The sequence below is a fragment of the Trachymyrmex cornetzi genome, unplaced genomic scaffold (genome assembly GCF_001594075.2).
Source record: "Trachymyrmex cornetzi isolate Tcor2-1 unplaced genomic scaffold, Tcor1.1 scaffold1575, whole genome shotgun sequence".
In the NCBI taxonomy this organism is placed as follows: Eukaryota; Metazoa; Arthropoda; class Insecta; order Hymenoptera; family Formicidae; genus Trachymyrmex; species Trachymyrmex cornetzi.
In genome coordinates this window covers 197,736-222,573 of record NW_017296174.1, presented here as the reverse complement: position 1 = coordinate 222,573, position 24,838 = coordinate 197,736, and the positions used below count along the sequence as shown (strand labels likewise).

Below are 24,838 nucleotides of genomic sequence, written 5' to 3'. Positions count from 1 at the left end.
CAAGTAACCACTATTTCTTCTAAGCACTTTTGTCCCTGGTATCTACATCTCGTCTTCGCAAAATCGACCTCTTACAAAATTGATGCTCTTTCCAATACTTCTCATTCTGTTTACAGACTCATTGCGTTTATCTGATTTTTTATCTTACCGTCAAAATGCCGGTCACTCGGACTGTAGAAGTATTTGACAATCATTCTTTTCCGGTGCATACGAATCACTGGGAGCAGTGATAGGATGACACGTGATGCATAGCGTGTACGCAAAGATAAAATCGCGAATTGCGTATGTAATTTAAACAGACAGAAACGAAGTTTTTCTTGGTGTAGAGAATGATGAAGGAGTGCCGAGACCAATCACGATCAGTCTGATATACGAATTATTTTTAATATACATACATGCGTTTTTAATGTGTAAATAACTACTGGGGCTTGACCCCAAAAAAGTTATCTCCTTGATTATACCGGTACGATCCTTTTTCTCTTTTTCTCCGTAACGTGTAACACCCTTTCATCGCAGGGTTATCGCCTTGCCTGCACTTTTGAATTTTACCGGCAATTGGAGAACTTTGCGCCTTATAAAAGCGGGAGGATCTCGCGTACGCTACCAGTCTTACATCAGGGGCCACGCTATGATGAAAGCCCTTACTGGTAAGTCGCCACCGAATGCGAAGTCGTATCTACTTCTGGGTACCTATCATGGAACATGTTGGAATGAATATCGATCTGAATTAGGTATTCCGTTTTCTCTGGAAAACGCAATAAACATCTAAGAAATAATTAAATAACTTCGATTGGAATTTATTCCGACTTGTTCCATGATAAATGCTTGAATCGGTTTCGCGAGTTGCACTTCAACGGAGTTTATCTTTCCTTTTCTTTTGTAATTCGACAAGTTCGATATGTATAATTGGAAGAAACGCAGATATCTTGTCCAATTTCATATCAATCTAATTGTCATCATTTACCTTTTCTCAAATTATAAAACATTGTTTTCTACAACTTCATATTTTTAAAAACGTCTCGAAGAAGAAAGAAAAGTTTTTTTGTAATTTGTAAATTTTAATAAAGAAATACCTGAGGAAGTAATTGAATTTACATAGCATTTTCAAATGTATATTAAAATTTTACAGTTACTTAATGAATATATTAATTTAAATTTAATATTTCCCCTTCCAACACACACACACACACACACACACACACACACACACTTCTCTTCACAGATCTTAAATATTTTTAATACATTGAAGAAGAATGCATTATATCATGTATATGTAATGAAATTATGTTTTCAGTATTTTTGCTGTGCTTAACATCCGCATATGCGGTATCAGGTAAGAATTTATATCTATTTTCTTATTTCTATTTATTTTTCTTATTTTATAAAATATTAAAAAAAACATTTACAAATTGATATAGGCAAATTGTATTCTATTCTAAATATTTAATAATGTTACATTAATAATAGTAAAGTCATTTCTTCAGTAAAATTAAATTATTTCCACGTATCTATTAATTCGCTGTATCGTGGATCATAAATGATAATAATTCAATGCACACTTTAATGATTTATTAAATGTAAAATTATTTAGACGTCTTTCTCAAAATTACAGATTATTATATTTAAAAATCGATAAAACGATACTTGCTTCAATTAACAAATAAGTAATAAAATAATACAAACAGAATACAATTAATAATATAGACATAAAATGACAGATAAATAATTTACGACAATTCGATATATTTCAGTACACTTTCCTGCTGAAAAAACACTGATTTACAATTACTATGCCGACGTAAAAGCTGGGACTGTCGAGCCAGCGCAATATGTCTCCCAGTTCGCTCTTACTGGGCAACTTCATGTAAAGAAGGATACCAGTGATCCGACTTTAAATAATGCTTATTACATCAAATTAAACAATTTAAAGTATGGCATGTACAATGGCATGGTTGTACATCACCAACCGGTCAAAGTTCTTCACGAACTCGGAGAAGCCGCACAGCAAATTCAAGAACCGTTCGTGATCGTTTATGATGAATCTAGCAAGGTAATGTCCGAATTCTTAAGGCGACTTTAACATAAAAATCGTTCATGAAAGACGAGTGACTCGATTGAACATTTGATTTCAGCTCCAGGGCATCAAAATGCCAGAAACCGAGAGCGGTTGGTCAAGGAACATCAAGCAAGGTATCGCCTCGATGCTGCAATTGGATCTGGCTCACATCCAGATGCAAACCCCATTGAAGCCGCATGGTTTCATCACGCATGAGGTAGGTAACGACTGATGGGAACATCCAGCAAAAGCGTGTCTTTCAAAATGTTCTCTTTGGTTGTTACCACTAGAACACCATCCACGGTACCTGTCAAGTCGCCTATGATGTCCACCTGAAAAACTCGACGAATTCAGAGAACACCAACGTCTTCGTAGTCACGAAAATGCACGATTTACGAAACTGCAGTCATTTCGTTCAGCGTGCCTTCGATTACTTCGAATGTGAGAAGTGTCATATGGAGTCTGTGGTAAATTCCTATCACTCTGTCTTGACAACTTTGTCTATTAAACATTTATTTAAATTCTAGTTGAACTGAATTATTATTAATTTATTTTTCTTTTAAATTTTAGGATGACATAACTACTTTCGCCAGAAGAGTCTTCGAGATCAAACGGCAGGATAATGAAATCTTCGTCGAACGTCTAGTTGCTCACTCAACTATTAATTATTTCCCTTATAATAGTCGATCTGAATCTCACTACCTCTTGACCAAGTAATTATATCAATAATCATTGTACTGTATAATTGTATTGTACGCCAATATGATCCTATTAATTTTATTTATTATTTCAGCACTACTTTGGACCTACATTCCATAGTACCAACGACAGAAGTTCCTGTACTGGCTGTTCAGAACGTGCCTATTATTCGCGATATTACTTTCAACAAGCCGTTGGGAAATTACGCTCTCCATGCTGCCGAAGATCTTACTCATGGTCGACATATTGTGAAATTGGATACGCTTATCCCTAAACTTAAAAAGATGTTGGTCGAAGCTGCTGACTATCTTGAAGAAGATCACTTGGAGGCCAAAGAACCCGAATGGAAACACGGGCAAACCATCAATAGACTACAGCACACTATGAGCTATATGGATCTAGGTTCACTGGAGCAAGTTTACAACGCTATTCAGGATTCGAAGACGCCCAAGGAAGACACGATGAGGTGAGTTATTTGCAATTATCTCTTATCCTATGGAGTCAATTATAGAAATTCAATTTAATACTAAAAGATAATGATTAATCACTTATTTTAAGTATAAGTAATTAATCACTATTTTTCACACAGTATTAAATTTCTGTAAGGTAGCGTTAGAATTAAAAAAATAATTTGTTCTAATTTTCTTTTGAAAAAATTTAATTTGCACAATTTTGTCTGGTGCGACGAAATAAAACGATAACTATGATTTTAAAGGAACATCTTCTTGCGAATGATTCCAACCGTGGGCACGACCGCCGCCTGCCACTTCGTACGCAACGTCGTTCGTAAGCACAAAGTGAGCGATAATACTGCCGTCGATATGTTGAGGAAATTGCCGATGCATGTCAAAGTACCGTCTGAGAGATTGCTTCTGGAAATGGAAGACCTGTTGAAATTAGGTAGCACTGTGTCACCGCAAGTTAGAAAAGCCAGCATCCTTTGTTTCTCTATTTTGATTCGTAAGACGTTCATGCATCAGCAGAGTGACATCATCAACCCTCTTCTCGAAAGATATCTTCACCGTTTCTTCGATCATGTCAAGAGTAAGCATTGTATTAAACATCAAAAATACGTAGCAAAAAATGTTACATGCTTAAGTACAAATATTTATTTAAAATGAATTTTTATCAACCGCATGATCTAATCTATATATATATTTCTACTCTAACTCTTTTATTTAATTAAATTATTTCTAATCTTTTGGTACCACACTACGGGAATAACACGCTTAAGTATGCAATACCAATTGCTTAAATCACTTTTATAAAAATGAACATATTAAAAAAAAAATATTTTTTTGAAACGTCAGATATTAAGGAACATAACAGTATCGAGAAAATGTATGTACCTTTATTCATAAAAAAAGTTATAAAAAAAAGCAATGGAAAAAGCATTGGAAAAGTATTAGAAAAAAAAAGCAGAATATCATACCCAGAGTAGCACCGAAGAGTTAATAATGTATACATTGATCACAGAATTCTTTTCACAAATGTTTCAGACGAGCAATCATACGAGATGAAAGTGATATATCTTATGGCAATGAGAAACGTGCAAGTGGGTAACATCGAGAAGCTCTTGGAGCCAATCATCCGTGGTGAAGTTATGATATCCGAATACCCATATCATATTCGCGCTCAAGCAATCTGGGCCATTAAGAAGGCAGTCTCCGATAGAGTCGAGTATACTCACAATCTGCTCTGGCCTATTCTCGCTGATGTCACTCAACCGTTATCTATCAGGATTGTCGCCTATGAAACTTTAATGAGCCAGATGCCGGACATGCAACGTATCATGAATATCTATTGGCTCATGACACAGGAGCCGAACAATCATCTGTACAACTATCACTTGACTACTCTGAAAGGTCTCGCTAATTCCGTGGATCCTTGCCTCACGCCAATTCGTGAAATGGCTAGGAAGGTTTTACGCTTCACAAGGATCAGACCGGTTACCACTCAACTATCATCTAAACAATTCGTCGACTATACAGATCCTATGTATGAATTTGGTGAATCCTGGAATACCGCATGGATTCTCGAAGAATCGACCGGTACGCCCTACGCTGGATACTTTGAATATCACAATTCACTCGCTCGTAAACCTACCAATAGAATGGGTGTAAGTAATAATGTACCAAATCATCATAAACTTTATAACATATGAAGCTTTATAATACATAAAAGATTAACACGTCTCGAAAAGTATAGAAATTAAAAAACATATTGCATAGTTTATCGATTTCATATATATATTTTTACCAAATTTAAAATATAATATGCGAACAACATATATTAGATTTATACAAATTTTCTTCAGATCTACTGGAGCTCCCATGGCTTGGACGAGATCATGAAAGTGGTCAAGAAGGAATTAATTGGCACCTCCGTAAACAATCTCACCAACAAGAACGTGCAAAACATCTTGATTCGTGCCGCACAGGACATGCCGATGAAGAAACCTGTTCACTTGGATATCTGCATCACGCTGAACGGTCTTGTTGTCCTTTTCAATCACTATGATCAGAACACCTTCAAGAATATGTTCGACGACGCATACCAAGCGCTGAAGCAAACAGTGGTTGGTAATATCCAGGAAATCTTATACGACACCCTTTACGAGGTGCAAGTGCCTACCGACATGGGCCTGCAGGGAGTTTTCAATACCAAGATGCCTCAGCTGTGGTCGTTCAAGTTCAACAACGTTCAAAACGAACTAAAGAAGCCGTCAATGAACTTGAAGCTTGATGTCGACACTCGCATCTGGAGGCATGGTGAATATGTCATGTCGATTTACAACCCGATTGTCGACGTTTGGCACTCAGTTCGTCGCGCTACTGTCCAAGATATTATCTTGCCTATGCAAATGAGCATCGGTTATAATCACGAGGCGAAGAGTCTCAAAATCACCTTGCCGAGACTACCTGTCACTAAACAGTCAATCACCGGAATACGATCCTACTCGAAGAACTTGGTAACCATCACCGAAGACGAGCAAGATGTTCTCAAGACCTGCTGTGCTGATTGTCTTCATCACACGGTCGTCACTACCGGCGAGAAGAAGAATCGTCACGTCACCATGGATTCTAAAGACGTAGGTCTTAAATACAGCATGTCAGTCTTCGATTGCGAAAATGAGATCACTCAGATGACTAATGCCGAGGAATGGCAGCGTGTATTCTCCGCGGAACACAAGAACACTTGGTAAACAATAGATTAGAGTACAATATAATCTAATTAAGTTGATGCAATAATCTAATTGAATCGATACATGTCGCTGCTGATAGCAACAAGTCCCTTTTTTGAAAAAATATTTTTAAAAAAACATAATTTACAGTTAAATCTAAGTTTTGATTATCGATGCAACTTTCAAATAAAAAAAATATTATATTGCAATTTGTTCATTAGGAACTCAAAGCTTCTCCAATACTACATGGGTATTCGTCAAAGAATGATGAATGAGTACGCTCTACCGAAAATGGGTAACTGTGGAACACTGTTGAAGATGGAGCCTAGCATTGTTTATCCTACGTCGCATGTGAGCAGCCAAAAATACAGATTTGAAAGAAAAGCGGCCAAAAATAAATTTGAAAAAAAAATTTGACGTTTTTATTTATTTTTTCTTTTTTCAGGTCGATTTGAACATACGAATCAATGTGGAGGATGTTGATCACATTCATGAAAAGATTTACACTCTTAGCAGCAACAAGATCAATGTACGTGCTACCCTCGACGCTAAAGCAGCTTCCACAAATGAATCCATTCGTTCGTGGGACATGAACGTGAACGTTGATTTGTCTCCGGGACACCTAGTGAACAATTTCAAAATTCAGATGACGAGAGAGACTCCAGGAGAAAAGAATTTGAAGGTACGTCTAACTTATCTTAAGTTAATTGTCTTAATTCTAAAACAGATTTATTTATTAGAAATTACGAATAAATAAAACGCTCAATAAAGTAACACTAGCGATTATGAATGAACTTTTTGCTGGTACTTTTAGATTTGCTTAGATGCTCAGAAAAACTATCCAGTCGTCGAAACGGATCCCTTAAAGATCGACACCACTAAAGAAGAGACCAACAACAAGATTTCCATTACAGCAGGATTTACAGATGACGATAAGTGTGTTCGTGACGATATGATGATTGTGATGACTCTCAAAGGCGAGATGACAGAAGAACAAAAGAGGCAAATGACGCACAATAATATGCATGGTGCTTGCGTTAAAGACACCCAAAACCTGCAATTCCAGAACAAGCTGAGCCATATTCCCAAAACTATGAACTGCGTTCGTGAAACCTTACACTACACGACTCTGAAGAAATATACCATTAATACAACGTACAAAAAGGTAAGAGAAGATGAATTACTCATAACACAATTTCCTTCTAATAATATAAAAATATAATAATACAAAAAGAACTTAAGAATATCTTATATAAAACATTTATAATTGGCTCTTTAATTCTTTAAACGTCTCTTAAATATGTTTCTTAAAGTAATTTGTTATATGCTAGTAAATATTATATATAGAGAATAACATAAACATGGAAAAGACTGATAATCAATATTATCAATCAAATAGATGTTCTCAATCAAAGGAAAAAAATGTGATTCTCTTTCAGGTGCCTGTACAGATACTCTCGTATCTTGCTATGATTGAAGATTACATTCGCGCATCGCATTTATCGTACGTAAGGTATCTCGTAGATCGTGTTGAAAGCGGTAACGCGAAGATTATGATTGAGTACTCCTCCGATCTGAGTCATGTCAATACAACCATCGTTACTCCGGTTAACGGATATGAATACGTTCAAGTTCCCTTGCAGCAACATCTCTTCGAGGGCATGGTTGTGGACAGACCTGTGTCGCATCCACAATGGCACTCCCTCATGGACAATACTCGTTTCTCTGTAGGTGTTGTTCATAAGCTGATGCAAGGGCAGACTAGTAAGTCATTCTTCTCGACTAAATTTTTTTTTTTCTTATGTGATTATCATAGTAAAATTTTCAGTTAACAATGAAATAATGTGATTCCTCTAATAAAAAAAATTCTTATATCTTATAATATTTTAAAGAATTTATTTTTATTTATCATATTTCAAATTTATAAAGATTTCTGAAAAATACCTTAAGATTTTTCAGATTGTATCAGAAATTGTAGGATGGAAAAATCTTATAGACTTAGAATATTTCAGAATTTACATATGAAAAATACTAGAAAAGATTATACATTATATTTTCTAGTATTAAATTTCTGTACCGAAAATTGAAGCAATAATTTTATTAAATTATCTTTTTCTCGCAGAGATCTGCACTGTTTATCCACAAGCATTAGTCACTTTGGACGAGGGTGTGATTCCATTCGTAGTTTTCGATAAATGGACCCTTGTATCCGCTGACCACATTGACTGGACATATGCTGTTTTCGTGAAATCCGTGCAAGGTACCAAATTAGCCATAAAGATGTATGTTGCCGATCATGAAATGGAGATTGTACCAAACGAGTTTAATACCGTCGTTACGGTTGATGGCAATGTAATCAACCAGCATGAGAAGGGAGTTGTAATACCAAAAGACGAACCAAAGTCTTACGCGTTAAAGTAAGTGCGACAATTAATCGATCAGAATTTAATATAGAATTTAAGAGAAATTGGTCATATTAAAATAAATACAACTTTCGCTTGCAGACTTACCGAGAACTATGGGCATCTTGTGATCCAATCTCAACGCGTACCAATACTGATGATGTGGACCCCCGACAGCGTGTCCGTGATACTGGATACTACTTTGCAAGGTCATGTGACCGGCGTGTGCGGACACATGGACGGCACGCATAAAGAGAAACTTCCCAAGATTTACACCGTTATGAATCTTTAATTATATAATAATAATACAATTTGAATTAAAAAAATAGAATTTTTCTCAAATTTAAGTCCAAATACTGAGTACTGTTTTAAATAATATAAATAAATTTAGAGCACAATTTTTATTATTTTATTTTTTAATAATACTAACAAAATATAGTGATGATAGCGTAGGAAAGAAAGAGAAGCAACACACAATAAACTTTTAATTTGTACAATTATTTATATTAATTTAATTACCTCTTCAATTCTCCCCCCTTTTGAAAGTTATACTTAAGAAACGTTAGTGACAGCAAGTTATGATTGTCATTATCGCATTTTTCTAAAGGTCAGTATTTATATTTTTCAGGGTTGGGTAAGTTAATGTTTTTTTTAAACTAAATTAAATTAAAGTTGGTTTATAAAATTAATAAAATTAAGTTAAAAGTTGAAGAAATAAAGAATTAACTTAATCAAAGTTAAGTTAAGATCGAATTAACTTAAGTTTAAAAAAAAGATAATTTTGAAAAAAATTATTTTTAAGATCAGAATTTCCTAATTTTTCTTAAAATGAAATTACTTTAAATAACACGTACAAATATAGATTATTAGGTAAATTTAATTTTATAGTCACATGTAAGTTACTTATATATAATAAGAGTCACACCATATAATTTTATTAAATTTTCGGCGTTTTAGAAAAAATCTTGCGAGAGAGAAGGGTATATGTTTGCGCTATTTCTCTTTCTTTAACCTGTATCTAACTTTCTTTAACTTCTGAAACGACTGCTCATGCATGTTTACGACTACATCGACTAGATATTTGTTACAAAAAATATACGTAAAAATTAAAAAAAAAAGGGTGGATATGCATACTGTTCTACAACAATTCTTCATTTAAGGCTCATTTCATATTTATATTGCTGAAATATAACGTTTATGGTACCTACAATTAGTGCGATTAAAATATAAACAGGAATTGATAAAACCTAGCGAGTCAATAAAATGATGTATGGTGCAACTCTTATTATAATTTAATAATAAACTTTAATTTACTAACTTTTTCTAAATTAATTCTCTAATGTTTGATTTTAAAAGAAAAAAGATATTAGCATTAAGAGAGATAAAAAAATTTTTAATTTAAAGAAGTTAATAAATTATAGTTTAAAAGCAACTAAATTAAGTTAAAAATTAATGTATTTAAAATTAATTAAGTTAAGTTAAAAGTTATTAACTTTTTAACTTCTTTTTAACGTTTTAACTAGTTACTATCCAACCCTGATATTTTTTATTTTAAATATGTCGTAATAGTTATTTTACCGAGCCATGATCGACACGTAAATAATTTCTGGAACATAGAATTTGCAATAATAGTAGTGTCTTAAATTAATTTATTAACTGAAAAATTAAATAATGATTAATGAGATATTTAGTACTTTTAGCCAAAGCTTTAGCACAAATTGTTTCACGATATTAAGAAAATTTGCATGTATCTTTATATAAAGAACATATATTTGATCAACCTTTATTTATATATGAATTATTAAAAAGAATAATGAAAATGGAGGACATAACGTTGGAATATAATTAAAAATATCCCATGCGAATAATTACTAATTACGTTTAAAAGAACCATGTAAGTAATACAGGATTGTGCCCGAGATGCCACAAAGCAAAACGCGAAATGTACGGCGATACCTGTTTATCAAAATTATGTAAAATACGAATAACCGAATAAATCGTGAATATTTTTCATACGTAATAATTGGGTATTCGAACGGCGCCCAGCGAACAGCGAGGGAAGGGTCACGCGGCGAAAAAGTGGGGGAGAGTGTCGCGCGGCGCAGTGGTTAACTACGTCATCACTTCGGCATTCGCTCGGCGATCTCGGAGGGAGACGGACGTGTTTTACGAGTCGCTCCGCGTGTCGCATTAATAAATGAAAATTAGACATCTACGAACGCGAATAACGTAAGATTTTTGGTTTATTTCTTAGATTCATTACACACATACACAGCTTATGAATATTTTAGATATTTTATGTGTTCTTACATACGTACGATATAAAAATGAGATTCTTATTGTTAGATATTCCAAACAGTGGCTTCACTTTGAATCGTATAATTCTGTCATTTTCGTGTTACTCCGCATTCTTAATACGGAAAAAGTAACAGATAAATTATATATTTAAATTACATATCTCTCTAAATGTATGTATGATATCACATTAAACGACTCGCGCCGCTAAAACTAGACATATATAAGAAATTGTTTTCGGAGAACATTAAAAATATAAAGAATATGTTATTTTATTACTTCGTAATATATTAATTCGTTAATATTTGGATAATTAGACGGTTGGCGCGCGACCTTGGGGTGGGGATGGCACGGGGTGGCACGGAGCGGCGCGTCACATTTACGCGTAGTTATCGCGCAGTCTTTCCCTTACCGACATTCGTACAAGTAGGTAGTCGTGTCGCGTGCGGCACATTACTCTCTTTTCCACATTACTTTTTCGAATGATAACGAATCTATTAGTAGAGCGCCCGTCCTTCTCGCTCTATTTAGCTTGTAAATACAAGCGAGTAATAGAGCGAAAAGGACGGTCGCTCTCTTTCTCGCTGTCTCGCTTGCTCTCGCGCAGCGGCGATGTCGGCCGACTCGGTGCCAGTAGGTGTTTGCTGGGTGGATATAGAAACGGTGGGGCTGATTTTCTGTTGTGCCGGGGACTAAATGTGCATCACTGAACGTACCCTCGACACCCTCGTCGTTGATTTATTTGAAAATGAACGAACCGCAGTCGGTTCGTCGCGTCGCGCGTTGCTTCGGGAGTGTCGTTCAAGTATCGGACTCAAGTTATAGTCCGCGCGCGATTAGTATATTATTCGCGAATGTTTTACGCGAGTGTCTTGTGCAAGATATCAACCACATTCTGAGAGGAGGAGGAGGTCTGGGAGAGACATCGGGCACCGGTGGAGCAACTTTGCAGTAAATATTATTTTTTACTTGTATAAAATTAACTTTTTTTTGCTTGTAAATGTATGAATGCTATTGTAATTGAAATTTCTTCAATTTACAGAATGTCCGTGGTTATGGCCATCCCTAGGTTTGCATATAATTTATCAAAATACATCCTAGGATTGGGTTAGAGCAGGAGAACGGACGCTAAGTGCAAACTAATGTAACTCATTGTGATGTTAAATTGTTAAAAACGTTATTATTGTCATCGCGTTCAAAATACAAATTTCGATGTCTCCCTGCGTTGGCGATGATTTTTAAACAATTTTATTTTACAATGATTTAAAAATAATTATTTTTAAATCATTGTTAAATAAAATGATATAAATATTATTATTGTTAATTATAAATCATTGTCAAGAATAATAAATTATAAATTATTTCCAATAATCATACATTATTGTTAATAATCATAATTATTGTCAATGATTATAAATTATTCTCAATGACTATAAATTATTCTCAACGACTATAAATTATTGTCAACAATTATAAATTATTGTCAACAATTATAAATTATTGTCAACAATTATAAATTATTGTCAACAATTATAAATTATTGTCAATAATTATAAATTATAGTCAATAACTATAAATTATAGTCAATAACTATAAATTATTCTCAATGACTATAAATTATTGTCAATAATTATAAATTATTGTCAATGACTATAAATTATTGTCAATAATTATAAATTATTGTCAACGACTATAAATTATTCTCAACGACTATAAATTATTCTCAACGACTATAAATTATTGTCAATAATTATAAATTATTGTCAATAATTATAAATTATTGTCAATAATTATAAATTATTGTCAATAATTATAAATTATTGTCAATAATCATAAAAATAAACTATTTTCATTTAATTTCGGTATATACTGTACGATACAAACGACTGTCAAGTTGCCTCCGTGGCGCAATCGGCTAGCGCGTTCGGCTGTTAACCGAAAGGTTGGTGGTTCGAGCCCACCCGGGGGCGTTATTTTTTTTTCATCGTAAACATTAGTAATTTATCCTTGTGATATTTTGGTCGATAACCTTATTTGTAAAATCGAAATAAATAATGAACTCTTATCAAGTAACATGTAATTAAAATTGGCAATAAAAAAATTTTAATTAGAATTTTACAAGGTTCCAGCAATTGGATTATGTATATAATTTACACAGGTAGTAATTACAATAATCGCAAAACAATATGACGCGCTTGTTTGTCATAGTATATAATGACATTATTTATGTTTATATATTATTTTCACATTTGCAAATGTATTCTTACAATTAATATTTAAAATTGCCGCGCGAAGTTACGATTGCCAACATCGAAGATCGTGGCGCTTGTGTAGCTTTCCAAGTTCCCAGATCCAATTACCAAGAACCAGGAACTCCATTACTCCATTTTCCTCTTATCGATTCCACGCGAGAAGAAAACTGAATATTTCAACCGGAGTCACGATTTATTACGTAAGAATCAATTGTTTTTATTATAAGCACTAGCGATTATTATCAATTTTCATTTAATTATATATTCGTATGACATAAAGAGAGGAACACTGAGATTAGATCGGCGAACAAAAGAATTTAGTTTCACCGGTTGTGATACACTCATTATCGCTTCATTTAGGAAATATAAAATAATAGATGATTACGCAGTGTCATAATTGAAAAATCTTTAATACATTTATTATTGTTATTTCCTTCTCTTTCCTTTTATTTCTTTGTTAAAGATATGCGTATTTCAAATATATTTTTCTCAATATTTTAGGTTAGAATAGTATCATGGTTATAAGGAATTTATTATGATAATATATGACAAATTTCATCATCTCATATTATATAATAATATTTTATGTTTTGTAGGTAGCATACATTTGATCATGGCAGCACAATTTTTTAATCGATTGGGTCAACTCGGCCTAGGCGTAGCACTGACCGGTGGTGTTATTAACTCTGCATTATACAATGGTATGATATCTTCTATCTCTATATGATAATCAGTTATGTCATTTTCTTAAGTTAATATATAATTTTCTTAATTATTAGTTTGTAATTTCCTTAATTAATATACTAATATATTTTTTAGTTGACGGCGGTCATAGAGCAGTTATATTTGATAGATTTGCGGGTATAAAAAATACTGTGACGGGAGAAGGGACACACTTCTTTATTCCTTGGGTGCAAAAACCAATTATTTTTGATATTCGTTCACGTCCAAGGAATGTTGCTGTTATTACTGGGAGCAAAGATTTGCAGAATGTAAATATCACTCTTCGTATTCTCTTCAGGCCTGTGCCAGATTCGTTGCCTAAGATATACACGATACTTGGTATTGACTATGAAGAAAGAGTATTACCTTCTATTACCACTGAAGTGTTGAAAGCTGTTGTCGCACAATTTGATGCTGGTGAACTAATTACACAAAGAGAAATTGTGTCTCAAAAGGTCAGCGAAGATTTAACAGAAAGAGCTGCACAGTTTGGACTTATTTTGGATGATATTTCTCTTGTAAGTATAATTACATTTATTGTCAGATAACAAAAAAGTTTTATTATTTTTGCAGAATTACAAAATTTAATGTATGTGGCACAAAAGATTTGACAAATTACATTACAATATTAATAATACTAAAATTAAGATTATATAGAGAATCTGTTTATCTATTTACATATTGAAAATTGGAAAGAAGATGCCATAACATTGTGAAAATTGACCCAGAAATAAGCATTTCTATCTCGGTTAATCATTCTTGTATGCTGAATTTAAACTTAAAACAAAGACTGTGCAAACGACTTAAAGGTATGCTAGCTTATGGAGAAGGCACAGTCTTTCAGTTTAAATAGCATACAAGCATGAATAACTAAGCTTGGAGTCATTACGTTTATAATGTTCTCATCGTCTATTACTAGATATTAGCGTTTTCATTAAAATTTCCTGACAATTTTATGAATAAACAACCATTAACAAGATGTGGACGGGAGAACTAATCAACATTTGACTAGTTAACATGTTAACTTTCTAATATCGGTACTCTTGACAATTGTTACTCCGATATTCATGACTATGTTTATGATTATTTTATGTGAATATTAAGTTTATACTGAAGAGGATCCAAATTAGGATCGAAACGTATATTTATCTTTTATAATAAAATATATTTTATAATATAATTACACACTTACCTCTGTTGGTTCTCGAAGGCTTCTCTTTAACGTTTTGATTTACTCATTAGAGTCTTTACTTGAATTATTTGTTTAAGCTTGGAGTACTCATTTTTAGATTAATTTTGACATTGTTATGGCACTTTCTTTCTAATTTTCTATATAGAAATAAACTCTACAGTGCGTCTTGTTTTTAATGTCACTGATATTTATAACACAATCTATCAAGCCTTTGTTATCACATATATTAAACTTTGTAATTTTGGAAAAACAAAACCTTTTTTGGTCACTGATATATATATTGTATTATGACAAAGAAAAAATATGAATAATATGTGCAATCAATACATAAATTATCATTATTTAAAAAAAATTCTTTTAGACACATTTAACATTTGGTAAAGAATTTACCCAGGCGGTAGAATTAAAACAAGTGGCGCAACAAGACGCGGAGAAAGCCCGTTTCTTAGTAGAAAAGGCTGAACAGCAGAAGAAAGCGGCTATTATTAGTGCTGAGGGTGATGCCCAAGCCGCGAGTTTACTAGCAAAGTCTCTAGCTGAGGCAGGAGAAGGTTTGGTTGAACTCAGAAAGATCGAAGCCGCGGAAGATATCGCGCACAATTTATCCAAATCTCGTCAAGTAGCATATTTACCTTCAGGTTTAAATGTGTTGCTTAATTTACCGCAGTAAAATAAACGAATTGTTACATGTTTCTACATGAATTGTGCATTTATATCATGAGAAGTTTATCGCTGTAACAGAGTGAGAGAGAGTGTAAAAAAGAATATAGTCTATATGATAAAAACTTCCCTGAAGGCTGCATTGCAGGAATATATAGTATTTTGTAACATTTAAATAGTTGATGAATTTACGCCATTTTATAAATATATTACATCCTACCATACCGTTTAGTTGCTAAAAACTCTAGTGTTACATAATTATTATTTATTAACATTAATGTAGTCTTATATCTTTTAATATCTGCAACTTGTAGATTTGAAAAATTAAAAGAAATATCCATATATTGATGGATATAGTTCTTCTATATCATACATATATTTAAAAGAGAAGTAGCTTTTCAGAAAATCATTAATTTTTTCTCATAATATCTTTAGTTTTTCATATAACAAGTATATACAATTGAAAGGAAAACGAAAAATTCATTTATCGCGTATACACTCTAGGCTCATATTGAAATTGAAATTATAATTATTTAATGAGTCAACCAAATTAAATTTATTCCATAATTTAAGTTTATTCTTAACGTATCATCATGTGAATAATCTTATTTTGCTATTCTTTTATTCGATAATTTTTTTTTTAAATATCTGATAAAACAAAAAATCAAGTTAACGAATCTAATTTCGCACTCAGAAGTGTCGACATATACTTTTTAAATCCGCGATAACGAAAGGTCTCGGATCGGTAGATGATCCGACCTGTTCGTTCCGGACGATCCCTTCGAGCGAACCATCCGATGGATCGCCATGATCAATCAGGAAGTCGAAATTGGTGGAAGATTATCTCGGTCGGGGTGCTCGCGTCTCGCCTCTGTCGGCACAAGCTGTTAATAAAGAAAACAATCCATCATAATTTGGTGATCGTTGCGGGGTGCCTTTAGCATGGTGGTCCACTGTAAAAATGTGTAAAATATACACGATGATGCCGGTTGCACTTACACTTGTTTCGGTTACCGGTTATTAATGTCCGGATAGATTTATTGCGTGTCTTACAAGCGAATAATTAACAGATCGATTCATTTTTTTTAAATATCGGATATTGTAGGATATTTTAACGTTTATTTTCTAAAATTCTTTTTTAAAAAAAATTATACTAATATTATTAAATTGCTCCAATATATAATTTGCAAATTTTTGTTTGCTTTGGTGTTAAAGTTCCAGGGAAATCTAGCAATCCTAGCTTAGCGCAATATTGATTCAAAAATGAATCCCACCTTCCTAATTCTCAAAGATGCTGAACACTGTATCATCACGCAGTACGCATCGTTTGTTTCACGGTTGTGCTGTACGATAATAATATAATATAATTTCCGCGAATAGAGAGAGGCATAAGTGAGAAAGAGAGAGAGAGAGAAAGACAGAAGGAAGCACCAAGGAGGGTTCGCGGTGGCAGCAGCACGGGGCGAGAGCAGATTAGCGTGAATAATGAAGACACGACCCCGTGAAAGCCTAAGCGGGTCTCCTTAAGTCTGTTCCTTCGAGTAGAAGCCGAAGCTGGAAAGGGAGGATGCTGAGGAAGAACGGGAGGAAGGTGGAGCGGACAGAAAGGAGGTAGAAGCAGTTAATTACTCCTCCCATCCACGGGATAACGACTTCCCCTTATTTGTCGAGAGGCGCAAACAGCCAACCCTCTGCAAAATCCCTTGCCAAGACGCTTTCTCCAGTGTATATGCGTACATTTGACTTCATATATACATATATACGTGTATCACGCCATGTATATATGTATATCTATATACGCGCACATAGATAGACAGGACCAAGGACCACCCGGTCCATCTCGGAATACCTATTTCGTATACATCCTCGATCGATCGGTCAGAATTTCGCGAGAGGATAATCTTGCGTTAAATCGAAGATGTAAACCTTAGCCCAAGATATTGAATTTAGGGAAATAGTAAGATGATCGGAATATGAGACGTTTTTATCCGAAAGACCTTTAAAAGAACTATAAGATCTAAACAAAGTAATTATCTAAAATGATAATTAAGAAGTTGTCGCGTTATCTAGTGAATTTCTCGAGTCCAACATTTTAAGTGAGACAGGTTTATCTTAATCTCCTATGTGGACTAGGTAGATCTATATTGATTCGCTCAATTATAAAGCTCTGTCAGAAATATCTGTTAGAATAATAATTCAATTTTTTTTATGTTATACATCTAAATTTGGATTATTCTTATTAAAATATACTTAGGCCCTTATTCGGTAACTTTTAACGGTAGTGTTGGTACATTACTCTCTAAATTCTTTGATGTGGAATTTCACTCTAAAGACTAAAAATTAAGTCAATCTCGCAAAAGAATAGCTTAATTTTTAATCTTTAAGAATGAGATTCAAAGAATTTTAAAGAATACGTTGCGCAGCTTTTTTTGTCATATATAAAATAATAAAACTTTTGCAACGACACTATTGTAACGATACTATTGTCAAGAATTATAAAATAATGGCCCTAGTATTCATTCTTTTTTATACTTTTTGTTGTTTTATTATAATTAATTATGTCATTTTGATTCCTTGAAATTAATTAGTGCCTTTTAAGTAACATAAATTAAATGGTTCCTACAGACCCAACGTCAGTAGCTGTGTTACAGATTTTAACGCAGCTCCAAAGAGTTAATATTCTTTTGCGCAGATTTATCTTCAAGCGAGATATATTCTCAATTAAATTCGTACGAACGATACATAAAATCATTGTTAACCGCCATCGTTGTCCCTTCGCCAAGTCGAAGGGCCATCGACAGCTATGGGGTGATGTGGTATAACACATGTTACAGGATCGAGCCACGAAACATGCAACGAAACAAATGTTATGTACGCCCGAATACACGTACGGGATGCGAAGGAAGCGGGAGAAAGAGAAAGAGAGAGACTAATTACGAAAGAAATCATAATAGGCACACATGCACCGCGGGCTGTCGGGCTAACGATCGGGCTTCCTCCGCCACATCTGCACCTGTTACTCGGATCCTATGGTCGCGCTGATGCACGCGAGCTGCATATGCCGATGGCCTTCCTCAGAGACAAAACGCCTAAGGCTTATTACCTCTCGTCGGAGTCCCCATAGATCTCGACTCGAGAAGGGTGAAATTATGTCCTCTAGAAATTCACTGCTTGCAACAAATTTTCTACGTCTTAACGATTCGCAGAAGGAAAAAAACAGGCGAAGAGGAATAGAAAGAAATTGACAGAAATTTATCCTGCGAAATTAAATTCTCCATCTTCAAAGTAAATTCTAAAATATTCTGGTTTCATTAATTAATTTTAACAATTTGTAAATTTTTTCTCTTTCTCTTTCTACCTGCATTAATATATACTCTCAGTTTCAACATTATAGCTGCACACAAACACGAAACGTAATCGCTCACGGCGATGCTCGAGTCGGAGACTCGAGCCCTACGTAAGGGACTAGCGCGATTAGTTATTAGACACGACTAGCTACATCATCGATATTAATGATACGAGCGGCGGGCTATAAAATTTCCATCGATTAGGTCCGCCGAGACGCAAACCGCGCCGCTTCGCCGGCTCAACTCGCGAGCGAGCGAGCGCGTTTCCTATCTCGAGTTCGTAATCGTAATTAACATCTCGACCGTTCCGTTTTACCGCGTTAGAGAGAAAGGGAAGTATCGCCGAGCTTGAGAAGTCGCTCACGCACGACGAGTCAGCGTAATAACGGCCGCTTTGAACTGACCACGACCACGAGAAACCAACGATAAATGGGGAGCGGTCCGGGGTCCACCACTGCTCGTTACAGAAATCTCGTTAATTAAGGTGGAAAATGCATGAGCGTAAAACTGCCGCCGGTCCTACCGTTGTGCCTAAAGGCAACGAACGAGCTTTTTGTCTTGATACGGTCCACGGGGCAATGCAGACTGTAGTCCTGTTGGTCCGCCCTTGCTGGCTGTCGCTGTTTTGCATTAACAGTCGACGATGAAATTGGATGAACCGCGATTTTAAACACTCGTGCTGACCGCCGCCGTCATCGCCGTCGTTTCGGCTCTTTTCATCCGACCGACGAGTCGTGCGTATGATTACGCACTTTGTTCACGGTTCTCGGGTAATCAACGCCGGATATTTACGTCCACGAGTTCCATCAGATTGCGCTTTTCATCGTAGCTCTATGATGAAACACGCGCAGCAAAGTATAAACGTCGTTATTATTAGAAATAAAATGTCGACAGAGAAGTCGTTTAAATAAGCATCAAATACTGACGTCGCGTCCTTAAATTGGTCGCGATTGGTTGCGTTTTGAGCAATTTGTCCAGCAAATCGTTTCGAAACTTGCACGTATCAGAGATTAGCATTCTTCTAATAAGATAAACTGCGAACAGTTTAACATCTTCGCTACAACCTTTTCAAGTTTGTCGAGAATAGTAAGAGCTAGTTGATGCGAAAATTGATTGCAACCATAACTGCTGCCGTCTATTTGTTAGAGTGGTTGCATGCGAGCAACAATTTGGAATTAGAATGCCCTTTTAAGTACTCATCCGTAAAATTTCCTCCCTTCCTCCACCTAGCACGAGAATTTTCTTCGGGCTCGAGGCGAGGAGGCCTGGCTGTAGCAATCATCGCCACCGGATGGCCGGGGTGTGAAGATATTACTCTAAAGTGTTTTAACCCGTCAAAGTAAGCGCGGGCCGTTCGCCTTCTGCAGTCGCAATTTTGGGAAGAGAGTCAGGTTTTTCCTTTTGTTCGCTCGCTCTCCCTCTTCCTTCCTCCCTTCATTCGAAACTTCGCACGCGAGGAATAATTTTCAATAAATACGCCGCGCGATCCGTCCTCGAACAGTCTTTTAGATACGATGGACTAGCCATACATTTGTAAAGTATGATATGAAAAAATCATCTTTCCTAAATTTTTCTTTTTTGCGCTTCGGAAAAGTTTCATATTTCTTCTCTAAAATCTCTGGAGTGGAATCCAACTCTAAAGAGTGAAATCTCACTCTTAAAAATTGACAATTGAGCTACTCCTTTTCAACACTGGCTCAATTGTCACTCTTTAAAATTATTAAATTTCCTCTTCAAAGATTTTAGAGAGATACGTATACATTTCTTAGCCAATGTTAAAAATGTGTCAGATGTAACTTGATTTCAGTCAATATTCAGATTTCAGAAAATATCTCTTTATCCTTGTCTGTGTCCAAGTATATTTGACGAAACTAATATTAACTTATTATATCGATGGTCATTTATGAGGCTGTGTGATAAGTTTACCTTGAATTTTTTTTTCTTCAGAATATAACAGGTTTCATATATTTTGTTACTCCTATCTGTGTCTATAACTTCTTTGAAAAAGCTTATATATATCTGCTTATCGTTAAGTCTGAACTATCGTTAGAATTAAACAATACGAGTATGTCAGATAAGTAAAAAGATAAGTAACGATCGAGTATCGCTTCACCTCCGTCACTTCGGTGGACGAGGCACACAGGTGAGAGCCCGAGGGGGCCACTCTCTTTCTCTCTTTGCTCAGCACTCAGCTCGCGATTGATTTAGATCGAGGGCAGTCCCGAACAGGCCCTATAATCACGTTGGCACGCCGGTGCATGTATGCACGCGAACGTAATCCCCGGGGGTACATTAGGATCCGGGAGGGGGACAGAGTTGCAGGAGGGATGTTCGGGTCTCCTGCACTCGTGATGCGCTGGATGATGTCCCTCGAATTTACTCTCAAGGTCAAAGAATGAGCTGTAAAGTGGATTCTTGGTAGAACCAATTAGATAGGAATGCAATCATATCGGATCATTCAATATTCAACATGATAAGCAGTAACTTAAATAATTAGGATTTAAAGTTTGAAAAGATGAAAAACGATAAAGAGGAAAATCGTAGTAAAACAATAACTACATTTAAGTTTTAGAAATCTTTAAAGTTGCAGAAAGGATGTTTGGGTCTCCTAACTGAGTTGATATCTCTCAAGGTCAAAAAATGATACAAAGTGGATTCTTGGTAAAATGAATTAGACACAAATGTGTTTACCATGTTGGATCGTTCGTTACCAGCGTTAAAATTCTGTATGCGCAACGATAATATAACAATACCAATATTATCGTTAAGAGTTATAGAATTTCAGATAAGTAGTGGCGTTTCTTCTATACCAGATAAATAGTGGCTTCTATACCAGAAGCAAGCACGGCTAAGGTTGTCTTCGTCTTTTGATCCTTGAAGATGAAAATAGTTTTAATTGTGGTATCTTCTGGTTGGATAACGAAGAACGTTTCAGATAAAATTAAAATGAAGTTAAAAGGATTTTTTAAATTTAATATAGTTTAAGGGGATGCTGGATCCAATTATTTCCACAATTAAGATTCTCATCCCCTTAAGATACTGTGAGTCATTATCGAAGGTCTAAGTCCGTTTTTTCAAAAGTGATTTGTCTCTATTGTCTGTAACACTTGATGATAGTAAAGATATCATTAAGAGGATCCTGGAGCCTCCTCCAGTATTACCGATAAAACTAACGTTTTTGATGTTTTTGTTCCTGTAGAATTTCTTCGTAGTAGTTTCACAGAATAAAAATTCCTTTTCCACAATTAAAATATATATGCTAATGTATTTGTCGCTGGTGTATTTTGTGTCCAAAGCTGGAAAAAATAAAAAATTACAGATTTCTTTATTCACATTTTACCTTTAGCGTTGGTCGCCATACTGAGATAAAAATAGATAAATTCTTAAAAAGCCGAAAATTCCGAAAAATAGCTAAATTCTAAGCTTACGAGAGTCAGTGCGATTAACAGAGCACAAGATATAATGTCATACAAAAATTGTTAAAAACATTAAAAAAGAAGCAAATCAGTTTTATTCATACTTGTACATTTCGATGCGATTTTAAGTCCTCTTTAGCAATATAGGTATTCATAGTCGATTCTTATTTCAAGACCGTCTTAAGTAATGTCTTAAAATACTAATGTGGCCCTCTGATTGGTACGTGACACCTCAAGACAGAATTTAAGACGGTCTTCTTCTTCCTATCCTCTGGTCGGCTTTCCGACTTCACATAAGAAGATCATAGTGCCAAAACGTTAAAGTTCCTATGAACCAGTTAGAGTCTCCTCGGGGAGCAGAGACTCGTAAAACGGTCTTGAATATAAGAACTGACTATATACCGGCCATAGTTCTGTAGATAGTCCTTTTCATATTATAGAGAAGCTCAAATGTTCATCAAGATAATTCTAAGTGATGTTATCTTGTTTTTTTTTTTGGAGAACAGAAAGAATCGTAATAAAAAAAACATTTAAATTAAATTAAATTTTGGAAATATTTCTTTCCATTTTTTAAATGGTATTTCAGCACCTCGTTTCGCGGTAATACAATTTACCGAACTTCACGTACCCTGTTTCACAGTAATATAAATTGTACGTCGTTAAAGTTAGATAGAAATTTGTGGCCGGAAAGTAGGATGACGCTCCCGTTAGGAAGCTCCCTTCCTCGCAAGTATCCTCAGGAAGTGCCGAGGTCATCGCGTGCAGACCTGTATGGGACGATCGCGAATTTCTATTGTCAACGACGTACAAGAAAGAGAGGTTCACGGCTACGGCGTACGCAGGGTCAGGTGATGACACTGGGTGTCACCGTTACCCGGCGATCACCTCGCAGCGCAAATATCGTGTGTATTCGCGAACGAAAGTGGAACGGCGACCGTGCAGAATTACTTCGACTAAAGGAAGAAAAGCTCGGAAGATCAGGAAATTTTTATGTTCTAAGTTATTGAAGGTTCTTGATTTTTCTCTCTCTCTCTCTCTCTTTATTTTAATTTAAAAATTCCCTCTAAAAAATCTTTCCTTTACAAAGAAAATGTTTTCGCGATAAATATTTACTTCCTTTCCAATTTTTATAATTTTAAAATGTTTTTTTAAAGGCGAAATTGTTAATAGAAATATTTATTTTACAGTCAATAAGAAATTTTCTTTTTTATTTTGTTTGAAAAATATACTGAGATGTGTTTTAAGCGCTCCTAAGAATTCTTGAGTTTTCTCTATTTCAATTTAGTACTTGGAAAATTTTCTTTAATTTAGTACTTGGAGAAATCTTTCCCTCACGTAGGGAACTCCGATATCTTCGAGACAAATGTTTACGTTCCCTAATTTCTGATGATTTTAAATTAATTTTCTTAAAGAAGAAGTTCTTAGTATAGAAATAATTATACGGTAAAATTTGCGAATTTTCATGCGCATTGTGCACGATCGCGGTGGACAACACGCACAATACGTGGAATACTCGCGTGACAAGAACGATCGACACATTTTATACGATGTTCGGCTAACGGTCGAGTTTCTTACTGCTGTTTCGTGAAGTATGCGCGACATTTTTATCTCATGCGTGATAACCGCTCGCCGTGGTCACCTTTTTTCTTTTTCTGCCTCGAACGAGTCATACGGGCTCATTTCTTCTTCCCATACCTTCAACCACCTTTCCGACGCTGTCACGCGACTCTGCTCAGGCAGAGAACCATTTTGCATTTGAGGACAATTAATTTCTCGAGATCTTCGCGAAGTTGCCCAGTTTCTTTGCTTCGCTCTCACTTTTTCTATAGATTTCTTGACTGAAAGATTGAATGATTTAGATAAAAACAGGCTAAGTGTTTCAAATGAAAATTTTATGTAAAATTCTATGTGAAAGGCAAGCATCTCACACACATAACACTTGCGTTTTATCGTGATTTAATCAGATTAAGATATTCATATTTCATGACTTAACGATTGCAATCTGTTTATCAGTACTTTCATTGAACGTTACTTGTGCTGATATTTGGTACCGCCATTTCCACGGCCTCGGTCTTGGTAACCGTCTCGACGACGACCTCATGACGAACATGACGACAGGTAAATGGCGTTCGCCCTGACCCTCGTGATCATTTAGCCAGCGGCTTCCAGGATCGGCGGCCGCGGAGGATGACGCCGTTGTACAAAAGCGGGGCAGCTCGGTTCCCACAGGAGCCGCTCTTCCGTGCTGCCTTGTACACGTACGTTAATTCGAGGGAGAGGTCGCGCGGGCTGGAGGGACACATCGCCTGCCGGAGGATCATCGCCGACATGGAAGGAGAGAGACCGGCAGGCAACATATGTGTAACGTGAGGGGCGTTTCGTGGCTGCGGTCCCGTCCGTCCGTTCGTCTGCGGCAAGGAGCCCGTAATTGCCACATCCTCAGATGCTGCCGTGGTGTGTATGCCCGGGTCGCGCGATGCATTGCGGCACCACCACCACCACCGTCGCCACCGTTGCCAAAATCGTCCCACCGTCGCATCCGATGCACCGACCAAGAGCGGCGGATCTGAGAATCAACTATCGTATATTTAAAAAAATGGACAAGCCAAGAC

General features: G+C 35.5%; 2 protein-coding genes and 1 non-coding gene across 3 annotated transcripts; all 3 read left to right on the top strand.

Annotated features, from left to right (window-relative positions):
- Positions 1-618: 618 nt before the first annotated feature.
- Positions 619-8,646, top strand: Vhdl (larval-specific very high density lipoprotein). Its single transcript, XM_018503497.1, has 16 exons — positions 619-647; positions 1,295-1,333; positions 1,752-2,050; positions 2,133-2,273; positions 2,347-2,523; positions 2,627-2,769; positions 2,850-3,221; positions 3,471-3,799; positions 4,255-4,874; positions 5,073-5,956; positions 6,161-6,290; positions 6,385-6,621; positions 6,754-7,104; positions 7,379-7,703; positions 8,062-8,356; positions 8,444-8,646. The coding sequence occupies exons 1-16, from the start codon at positions 629-631 to the stop codon at positions 8,631-8,633; spliced, it is 4,551 nt and encodes a 1,516-aa protein (XP_018358999.1). The 5' UTR covers positions 619-628; the 3' UTR covers positions 8,634-8,646.
- A 3,886-nt stretch (positions 8,647-12,532) lies between these two features.
- On the top strand, positions 12,533-12,606 carry TRNAN-GUU (transfer RNA asparagine (anticodon GUU)). The gene has a single exon. It is a non-coding gene; the product is annotated as a tRNA-Asn (tRNA).
- A 396-nt stretch (positions 12,607-13,002) lies between these two features.
- Phb1 (prohibitin 1) lies at positions 13,003-15,659 on the top strand. Its single transcript, XM_018503489.1, has 4 exons — positions 13,003-13,088; positions 13,485-13,589; positions 13,708-14,129; positions 15,165-15,659. The coding sequence occupies exons 2-4, from the start codon at positions 13,502-13,504 to the stop codon at positions 15,471-15,473; spliced, it is 819 nt and encodes a 272-aa protein (XP_018358991.1). The 5' UTR covers positions 13,003-13,088; positions 13,485-13,501; the 3' UTR covers positions 15,474-15,659.
- Positions 15,660-24,838: the final 9,179 nt, after the last annotated feature.

Excerpts from the sequence above, each read along its gene's own strand:
- Phb1 (XM_018503489.1), top strand. The coding sequence starts at position 13,502 with ATGGCAGCACAATTTTTTAATCGATTGGGTCAACTCGGCCTAGGCGTA. Across the intron at positions 13,590-13,707 it reads TAACTCTGCATTATACAATG|TTGACGGCGGTCATAGAGCA; the intron begins GTATGATATCTT and ends TATATTTTTTAG. Across the intron at positions 14,130-15,164 it reads TTTTGGATGATATTTCTCTT|ACACATTTAACATTTGGTAA; the intron begins GTAAGTATAATT and ends AAATTCTTTTAG.
- Vhdl (XM_018503497.1), top strand. Across the intron at positions 2,051-2,132 it reads TTTATGATGAATCTAGCAAG|CTCCAGGGCATCAAAATGCC; the intron begins GTAATGTCCGAA and ends ATTTGATTTCAG. Across the intron at positions 7,704-8,061 it reads GCTGATGCAAGGGCAGACTA|AGATCTGCACTGTTTATCCA; the intron begins GTAAGTCATTCT and ends TTTTTCTCGCAG.